Below are 10885 nucleotides of genomic sequence, written 5' to 3'. Positions count from 1 at the left end.
TAAATATTGAAGTTTAGAACATTTATAAACTTAACTTTAGGTTCGTTTTAATGTAGAAATATATACATGGTACAGAAGATATAGAAATAAATAAAACAAATATTATTAACCGTATTTAAAACAAGGAGGATTTTGTTAAAACAAGGAGGATGTTTTAATTAATTTTTAGATGTTTTTAGAATCCTGTATATATAGAAAGATTAAGAAAAATAAGCAATGTAAATGTACAGCTTCAACAAAAGGACATATCTATTAACCATCTCATAGTAAACTCATAGGTTTCTATATCATAGATAATATAAATATCCCAAAATCTAAATTGAGACAAAAGAACGGGATTTTTTTTGTCTACTTTGTAAATCTAACGGTTAAGATCTGTATAAATGAGTTCAAGAACTTATATACATAAAAAAAGTTTCAAGTGAAAAGTCATGTTGTTAATATGTTTATATCCTCCCTAAAATGCTTTACTCATAAACATATAGAAGACGTTGTATCATTTGTAAATGTTAATAATTATTATTTATCAAGTAATGAGTCATACCAGAATATATATTCTACTCTGAATTGACTTAACACTGAATAAATTAAAATGAATCATAATAAATGCATTTTTATTTATCAAACGTGAAGCTGTTTTATATGAACACATACTTCATCATTCATCACCATTCATTGAACATTTCATCAATAAATCATATGAATATTTCATATTTAATGATTTTATATGAATGAATATTTCAATGTTTTTTTGCTGTCTTTGTTGCACAATCATTAATAATTTGATTGTAAAACAGGAAACGGGAAGCAAAGAGGTGTTGTACATGCACTTGGATTTGGCCAGTCTGAAGTCTGTGAGATCTTTTGCTGAAAACTTCCTCAAGAAAGAATCCAGATTGGACATTCTTATCAACAATGCAGGTATGCCTTTAAAATATACACAACTTTTTAACATTACTTGAAAATTCCGCCTCACATTTGTGACCAAAAAATCCCCACAAGGTCAAAATTGACTGGTATTTAATGGCATTTATAAACTTATCGGGACATTTGTCATCAGGGCCCAGTTTTTCAAAAGTAATCCAGTGGGATTTTGGATCACAGATTGGATCAAATCTTGGAAATCGGTTTTTCAAAAGCAATTGAGGGATTTTGAATTATTATCAGACCATGTAATCCAATCCTACATTTGATTTAGATCAAACCTGTCCTCAAAATCAAAACTTTGAACTCAGATTGGGATTTATTTAATCCCAAAAAACAGAATTATCCTGATCCCATCATAAGGATGGATTCATTTTTTTTTAACCAAATAAACCAGACAAAAAAGTTTTAATTTTGAAGTAAATGATCACAAACTTAATGGTTACTGATGATCTATAAATTCCTTCATATTTAAAGCCTATATGAAGCATGTCACATCTAATGAAATATGAAGAGTTCAGATGCAAAAATCTCTAAAGGCCATCTGAAATGTTCACTTGTAATGAACATTTTTCTCAGCCTCCTATGTTCAATTATTTCACTTTAAAGGCAATAAAAAAGAAATTATTCATCAGTATTAAGGTAAAACTTTTCCCAGAGATGGGTTGAGGCTGAAAGGGCATCTGCTGCGTAAAAAGTTGGCGGTTCATTCCGCTGTGGCGACTCAGGAATAATAAAAGGACTATGCCGACAAGAAAATGAATGAATCAAGGTAAAATTACCAAGCCTAAATAAAGGAGCTGGAGAAAAATGCTAATTTCAGAAGGAAATATCAAATGGCATTTAGAGATTTTTGCATCTAAACTCTTCAAATGGTAAACAACAAAACAATATCTAAGCAGTATTGTATTAGAACAAACTAAAAAAATGTTTAATGTGTGTTGATTGCAGTGTTTCAGCTTCTTACCATTAAAACAAACAATAGCTGTTTGCAGCCACTGGTATTTTGCCTGCCTGTTGTTCTTTGCTAAGCCTGTAGGCTACACAGTAATACAACGATAGATCAGTTAATCCTGGATGGCAAAACATGTGATTTCCAAATCTGGAACAATTTTTTTGTTTGTTTTTTAATAGACTCAGAAAAGGTGTAAACGCACAGATATACACACATAAACTACACTATTTAAATTCATTTTAAATGTCATTCATTTCTTTCATTCATTTTCTTGTCGGTTTAGTCCCTTTATTAATCCGGGGTCGCCACAGCGGAATGAACAGCCAACTTATCCAGCAGGTTTTTACGCAGCGGATGCCCTTCCAGCTGCAACCCATCTCTGGGAAACATCCACACACACTCATACACTTTGGACAATTTAGCCTACCCAATTTACCTGTACCGCATGTCTTTGGACTGTGGGGGAAGCCGGAGCACCCGGAGGAAACCCACGCGAAGGCACGGAGAACATGCAATCTCCTCACAGAAACACCATCTGAGCTGAGGTTCGAACCAGCGACCTTCTTGCTGTGAGGCGACAGCACTATACTGCGCCACTACGTCGCCTAATTTTAAATGTAATACATAAAAATGTTGGGTGACGCAATGGGGCAGTAGGTAATGCTGTCGCCTCACAGCAAGAAGGTCGCTGGTTTGAGCCTCGGCTGGGTCTGTTGGCATTTCTGTGTGGAGTTTGCATGTTCTCCCTGTGTTTGCGTGGGTTTCTTCCGTGTGCTCCGTTTTCCCCCACAAGACATACAGTACAGGTGAATTGGTTAGGCTAAATTGTCTGTAGTGTATGAGTGTGAATGAGTGTGTGTGGATGTTTCCCAGAGATGGGTTGCGGCTGAACGTGCTGTATAAGTTGGCGGTTAACTCCGCTGTGGCGACCCTGGATTAATAAAAAGGGACTAAGCTGAAAATAAAATGAATGGGTGAATAGAGGAATTATTAACCACGTCACAATGAATGAATGAATTAATGAATGAATATTAAAATATTAAGCTCATGTAGCCCAGATGAAAAAAAGCAAAACTAACAACACTTCATGGTGGCAAGGTGGCTCAGTGGTTAGCACTGTCACCTCACAGCAAGAAGGTCATTGGTTCAAGCCCCGGCTGGGCCAGTTGGCATTTCTGTGGGGAGTTTGCATGTTCTCCCCATGTTGGTGTGGGATTTCCTCCGGGTGCTCCCCACAGTCCAAACACATGCGCTAAAGGTGAATTAAATAAACTAAATTGGCTGTAATGTATAGGTGTTTCCCAGTATTGGGTTGCAGCTGGAAGGGCATCCACGGCGAGAAAACATAACCTGGTAGAGTTGGCAGTTCAATACGATGTGGTGACCCCTGATAAATAAGGGACTAAGCCCTAAGGCAAAAGAAAATAAATAAATGAACAACACATTACAACACAGGCTCATTCTGAAAACGTAGCCCTGTATACATTTCTGGAGATCACGAATTATGTAGCCAGAAGTACGTATGGCTGCATTTAATCTTTTAACAATCGCTAGGGGGCGGTATGGCACCGTTTCTTTTCGTGCTTACCAGCTGACCGCTCACCTCTCTATGGACGGCTTTCATGCTGTTACCAGTTTGACTAGTATCTCGATATGTACGTCAGCGGACGTAGAGCAAACAACAGTTACTGAAAGCAGAAAAGATAAAAACAAAAGCTAAAAAATAAAATAAGCAAGTAAGTAACAGGGTGAGAATGTAAAAAAAATCTGAAAACGTGGTAAAAATCAGGATTTTTCTGGATTGCTTTTTAAAACACGGTCGGTTGGGTTCAGGGAAGAGGGTGGGCGGGTCAATCGGTGCTTTTTAAAACACTATTGGTTGGGTTGGTAAGTCAGTCAGTCGACAGTGGATTTATGCGAGAACAGCAGGCTCTAACGGTGCTCGCCAAAAAAAATTAGAGATCTAAAAAAGCGAACACAGCAGCCTCTGGTGAATTCACGAAAACAAAAACTACAAATCAAAAAGTACCTCCTGGGATTTACTTTGCTCTCACAGAAATGTATATAAAGGAACTTAATCAGAATGAGCCTGGGACACATTACTTACCTTAAAAAGTAACTAAGTGACATATTTAGTTATTTAAAGAAATTAACTCAAGATTGTAATATATTACTTTTAAAAGTAGCTTTAATCCCCAATATACACACACTTTTTAACATTAATTGAAAATTCCACCTCATATTTGAAAGCTTTACATTGTTTTTCTGCATCTAAATGTAGGACTTGTGATTGGTGGCAAGACTGAGGATGGCTTTGGAAGGATGTTTGGCGTAAATCACCTTGGTCACTTCTTGTTAACGGACCTGCTGCTGAAACGGTTAAAAGAGTGCGGTCCCAGCAGAATCGTAACCGTCTCTTCGATGGCCCATGCGTGGGGGAAAATGGATTTCAACTGCATCAACGCTCAAAAAGATTTGGGCAAAGGAGATTCTGCTCTGGGCTTGCTGATGTTGTACAGCCACAGCAAACTGTGCAACGTCCTGTTCACACACGAGCTGGCCAAGAGACTCAAAGGCACAAACGTCACCTGTTACAGTCTGCATCCAGGTCAGTCTGAGAGCGCACGTAATCAATTTAATTCGAGTTTATTTGTACATTACATTACAATCAAATCCAGAAAGAGCCAAGGTGTTGAGTATAGGGAGGACAGTATATATACAGTTGAAGTCAGGGCCGGAGTGGGACTCCTTTTCAGCCCTGGAGTTTCAAGCCTCAGACCGGCCCACCTCAGTTCACAACTGACAATATTAAAATAAGGTCATTTCCAAATCAGTTTCTAATGACACTATCAAGTCTTTTTTTGAGAAAACAGCTGCTTTAGAACTTCAAATGTTCAACAACCCTAACAGTATTATATGTCTTAACAATAAAAATGAAAAAAAAATTAGTACTCAAATGAGAATCGAACCCAGGTCAGCGGTGTCATAACATAACGTGCTAACTGCTGGACCACAACAACTTTACATTGACTAGAGACTCATCTTAGTTATATCATCATTAACCTGCAGGCTGCATCTAGCTCACAAGGATCCGAGAAAATAGATAAAAAGAGAAGAGTTGCGGTAAAATAATGAATAAAAAGGCTGTGGTCAAGTAAATAAATGAATAAATTTAAAAAGTGTGACTGCTGAGAGCAACAGATTCTGCAGCTAGGGACACCGGCCCTCGCGGCCAAAAAACGGACCGGCCCACCGGGAATTCTCCCGGTCCTCCCGATTAGCCAATCCGGGCCTGGTTGAAGTCAATATTTTTCACCGTCCTGTGATTTTTTTCTCCTTTTTAAATATTACCCAAATGATGTTTAACAGAGCAAGGAATTTTACACATTATTTCCTATAATATTTTTTCTACTGGAGACAGTCTTATTTTTTTGGCTAGAATAAAAGCAGTTTTTACTTTTTTGAAAATCATTTTAAGGTCAATGTTAATGTCCAATGTTAATGTTTTCAATTGTCTACAGAACAAACCACTGTTGTATAATGACTTGCCTAATTATCCTAACTTGCCTAAATAACCCAGTTAAGCTTTTAAATGTCACTTTCAGCTGAATAACAGTGTCTTAAAAAACGTCTAGTAAAATATTATTTACTGTCATCATAACGAAGATAAAATAAATCAGTTAGAAATGAGTTATTAGTATCCCGGATGCCCGTGAACGAGTGATAATCTCCCGGAAATCGTACATCTCCCTCTCGGTCCTCAAATAAGTCACGCACCCTTCTCACCCCTCACCAACAGATCCATCCCCGCTCTTCAGGCACGTCGCGCACACTCTGCTGTTTCTCAATTCCAAGAACGCAGAGAACGGACTTGTGTTCTTGTGGAGACCGGTCTTGCCAGGTGTTCTCAAAAGAACGAACTCAGGAGACCGCGAGGGCAGAGAACGCGTGCTTTGAGAATTGAGATGCTGTGTTCTTCCTGATGGTCACATGACCTTCACGTGTTTTAAATGGTAAATTATTTAAACATTACAGCCTTCATACAACGATTTATTGTTTTTCCCCTTTTCAAAATATATACTTTGCATAAAAACATTATAAATATATGCTGCACAATATAAATTAAACAGATTTTAATGCGAATTTCAGCAAACAAACACCCTTAATATGTTTATTCCTTTATTAAGATGTTCATGGTAATGTTTACTTTCACCGTTTCATTCAGGGAAACTCCTGAGGTAAATAATTCATATCTATGAACTTTAATAATAAATCTAAATAAAATGCTGCGCTTCCCACCTCCAGTCGCAATGACTTCTGGGACTTCCAGAGCGAGTTCGGTGATCAAGTCTGCATCGGTGCGTTCTCGATATCAAGAACACATCCGGGAAGTTTCACGCGTCCTCCGTACTTGCGGTCTTGAGTATTGGAACTGAACTTTGGCAGCTGATGATGACGTTGCACGAGAACACGAGGACGCAAGACCGCTGAAGAATGCATATTGAGAAACAGCCTCTGTCAAACAACACCCACCCCCCTCTCTCGCCCGAGTATTACAAGTCTCAACTTGGGATGTCTGGGCCAGATGCTAGGGCCATGGTCTTTAGCCTCCTTGGTAAAGCAACCGACTCCCATGCAAAGAATCACCACCGGGTTGTGTGTTCTTGGACGGGTAGGTTAGACGTGGGGGCTCGTCCGGGATGGTAGTGAGGTTTAGGGGGGTGAATGTAACTGAGGCCAGCTAGTGAAGTGCTGTGGAGGTAAACCTCACTCCTCTAACCTCAAAAGGTGCTCTAGCAACAGATGCAATAGGTCATGGTCTTTGGCCTTCTTGTTAGAGCAACCGACTCACATGCAAAGAATTGCCAGTTCAATATCAGCTCAGACTGGGTTGGGTGCAGTAGGACCGATGGGCTACATATATTTTTGTCCAGGTCATGGAGTGTCAGGGAGTTTTGTTATTAATGTGAAATTTTACTTTCCATTTATGAAAATGTTATCTTCCTATGTTTTGTATTGTGTTAAAATGATTAGTTTTTAAGTGTAGCCTATATTAGGTGGCATAAATGGCCACTGAGCGAATTAAAGAAGAGAGCTAATTACAGGTTGCGAGCTATTTGCTGTTACATTTTAAATTTGTTTGAATTAGAATTTTATATTTCTGTTTTTTGGCTTTGCAGCTGATATTTAGTCACAAAATTAAAATGTTAAATTGTGTAAGGCAATCATTCATTCATTTTCCTTTGGCTTAGTGGCTTATTTATCAGGGGTCGCCACAGCGGAGTGAACGGCCAACTAATCCAGCATACAGTTGAAGTCAGAATTATTAGCTCTCCTTTGAATTTTGTTTTCTATTTTAAATATTTCGCAGATGAGGTCTGTCTAATAATATTTTTTCTTCAAGGGAAAATCCTATTTGTTTTATTTTGGCAAGAATAAAAGTATTTTTTTAATTTTTTAAAAGCCATTTTAAGGTGAAAATTATTAGCCCCTTTTATATTTTTTTCGATAGTCTGCAGAACAACCATCAATATATAATAACTTGCCTAATTACCTTAACCTGCCTAGTTAATCTAGTGAAGCCTTTAAATGTCACTTTAAGTTGTATAGAAGCGTCTTGATAAATATCTAGTCAAATATTATTTACTGTCATCATGATAAATAAAATATATATCAGTTATTAGAAATTAATTATTAAAACTATTATGATTAGAAATGTGTTGAAAAAAAATTCTGTCCGTTAAACAGAAATTGCAAAAAAATAAACAGGTGGGCTAATAATTCAGGGGGCTAATAATTCTGACTTCAACTGTATGTTTTACACAGCAGAGATACCCTTTTAGCCACAACCCACTACTGAGAAACACCCATACACTCTCATACACACACATTTTAATAGGCCAATTTAGTTATCCAAATCAACTATAGCGCATGTGCTTGGACTGTGGGGGAAACCGAAGCACCCAGAGGAAACCCTCGCCACAGAACTCCACACAAAAATACAAACTGGCCCAGCTGGGACTTGAACCAATGACCTTCTTGCTGTGAGGCAACAGTGCTAACCACTGAGCCACCCTGTCACCCTTAAGAGGATCATTATTAAATCTATTTGTATTATTGTTATGATATAATAAAAAAAAGTGTAGCCTACTTTTTTAAGTGTAGCCTATTTTAGGTGGCATAAATGCTCACTGACTGAACGGAAAATATAGCTAATTAGGTTGTGAGTTAATTACTGTTTAGTTTTTAAAAAAAATTGCCCAATCAGTATTTAGTCATGCATTTAAAATCGTACATTTATGTAAAAGAATTCATATTAAATATATTAATCAATGTTTTGTTAACGTTATAATAGTTAGGCCCATTAATTCACTACTTGCAGTCCAGATTTGTGACAAAACACAATGAAAGACTGAAAGAAAGTCTGCTCTGTGCTCACAGATCATTAAAAAAATCCATTTTTGGAAGGAAAGTCATGGAAAAGTCAAGGAATTTCACATTTTGCTAAAAGTGGGAGTCCTAAAAATATGACAAGTAATTAATACTGTGCTGTTGTTTGTTTGTTTTGTTATTAGGGGCCATCAAAACTGAGCTAAGCCGCCACAGCAACATTTGGTGGAGTTTGTTCATGGCACCAATTTTTCTGCTATTCTTCAAGGATGTGGTTTCTGGAGCTCAGACGTCTCTGCACTGTGCACTTCAGGAGGGCATCGAACCTCTGAGCGGACGCTACTTCTCTGGTTGTGCAGTTCAGAATGTTTCTGCTAAAGCCAGAGATGATGCAGCAGCCAAAAAGCTCTGGGAAATCAGTGAGAGGTTTGTTGGATTAGCATGAGATTGATGGTTTAAAGATTCATTTAACGCATTTGCAGTTAATTTAGTGAAACTTGTGCTGCATCTGCATTTTATGTATTAATAAAAGCCTGTCAAACATTGTGCAACAGTACTAATAAAATAGTTTTCAACATTTTCTGTGCGCAAATTTTTGCATTGAATGAGCAAAGAATGTAACTTACTGTGCATTTTTGTGATATTACTCATGTTGTTGTGTCATACCGGAGTAAAGACGCAACTCTATAGGTGTGTCCGGGGATGTTGAGTCATTAAAATGTTGAATGTGTCACCTCTCCCATTGAGAGTATGCAAGAGTTTTAGTACAGAACAGCAAATACAGATCTGTACAGTGCATGTGTCAAAGAAAACTGCGTCAGGAGATGCCAACAGCGCTCTGAGCCCAGTGACTCAATATCTGCATGATAATATGACTTAAAATAGTTTGACACTGAATTATGTTGTGAAATATTCCTGATTAGGAATTGTAAAGGTTCTTTTCTTTCTTTCTTTCTTTCTTTCTTTCTACCTTTCTTTCGATCCATCCATCCATGTTCATCATCTATCTATCTATCATCTATGTTTCTGTCTTTTCCATCCATCTATATTTCTCTTTTTTTCTATCTATCTATCTATCTATCTATCTATCTATCTATCTATCTATCTATCTATCTATCTATCTATCTATCTATCTATCTATCTATATATCTATCTATCTATCTATCTATCTATATCTATTTATCTATCTATCTATCTATCTATCTATCTATCTATCTATCTATCTATCTATCTATCTATCTATCTATCTGTCTGTCTGTCTGTCTGTCTGTCTATCTATCTCTTACTTTTTCCTATCCGTCCGTCCGTCCGTCCGTCCGTCCGTCCGTCCATCTATCTATCTATCTATCAATCTATCTATCTATCTATCTATCTATCTATCTATCTATCTATCTATCTATCTATCTATCTATCTATCTATCTATCTATCTATCTATCTATCTATCTATCTATCTATCTATCTATCTATCTATCTATCTATCTATCTATCTCTTACTTTTTCCTATCATCCATTCATCCATCCATCCATCCATCTATCTATCTCTTACTTTTTCCTATCTATCTATCCATACATACATCCATCTTACTTTTTCCTAACTATCTATCCATCCACCCATCCATCCATCCATCCATCCATCCATCCATCCATCTATCTATCTATCTATCTATCTATCTATCTATCTATCTCTTACTTTTTCCTATCATCCATCCATCCATCCATCTATCTATCTCTTACTTTTTCCTATCTATCTATCCATACATACATCCATCTCTTACTTTTTCCTAACTATCTATCCATCCATCCATCCATCCATCCATCCATCCATCCATCCATCCATCCATCTATCTATCTATCTATCTATCTATCTATCTATCTATCTATCTATCTATCTATCTATCTATCTATCTATCTATGCCGATTTTACTTTCCATTCATCCATCCATCCATCTATCTATCTACACACACACACACACACACACACACACACACACACACACACACACACACACGTACATGTCCAATAGATGTAATGGTTTTTATACTGTACAAACTGTTTATTCTCTCCCGCTACCCCAACATTATCCCTTAACTCAAGCCCCACAGGAAACAATCTGTATTTTTACATATTCAGAACACTTCATTCTGAGTGATCTATGTCTTTTCATCATTGAGACCAAAAAGGTCCAAATTTACTGGTAATGCTATACTTGTGGGGATATTTTTCTAAAATCCCGACAATGTCAGAAGTACATAATATGCCTGCACACCCACACATACAAACACATTGCGAAAAGTTACTTTTAAATGTAATATATTACAATCTTAAAAGAAATACAAAAATAATAACATTACTTTCCCTAAAAAGTAACTAAGTAACACATTTGTACTTTTTTAAAGTGACTCAATATTGCAATATATTAATTTTAAATGGAGCTCTCCCCAATGTTTACACATGCATACTACAATTATAATTATTTTAAAATTATATTACTAATATATCACTAATATACCAGCAAATTATTTACTTAACTTGACATCCATTTAATGTTGCTAAATCAAAAAATAAGCTTTAAACTGCATTTTCCTCTGCCTCTTATGTTTATGTTCAGTTATTT

At 36.7% G+C, this 10885-nt stretch overlaps 1 protein-coding gene across 1 annotated transcript in view; it reads left to right on the top strand.

Moving 5' to 3' along the window:
• The window catches only part of dhrs13a.1 (dehydrogenase/reductase (SDR family) member 13a, tandem duplicate 1), a 15031-nt gene extending 6185 nt beyond the window's left edge, over positions 1 to 8846 (top strand). Inside the window, 3 exon segments of the mRNA NM_001007363.2 lie at positions 798 to 921; positions 4161 to 4487; positions 8455 to 8846. Coding sequence (NP_001007364.2) covers positions 798 to 921; positions 4161 to 4487; positions 8455 to 8714 — 711 coding nt within the window. The 3' untranslated portion in view covers positions 8715 to 8846.
• The last annotated feature ends 2039 nt before the right edge of the window (positions 8847 to 10885 follow it).

Source organism: Danio rerio, chromosome 10 (assembly GCF_052040795.2).
Source record: "Danio rerio strain M-AB ecotype USA chromosome 10, GRCz13ab, whole genome shotgun sequence".
Classification (NCBI taxonomy): domain Eukaryota; kingdom Metazoa; phylum Chordata; class Actinopteri; order Cypriniformes; family Danionidae; genus Danio; species Danio rerio.
Note: the sequence above shows the minus strand (reverse complement) of the source record. Positions and strands in the feature narration are given on the sequence as shown.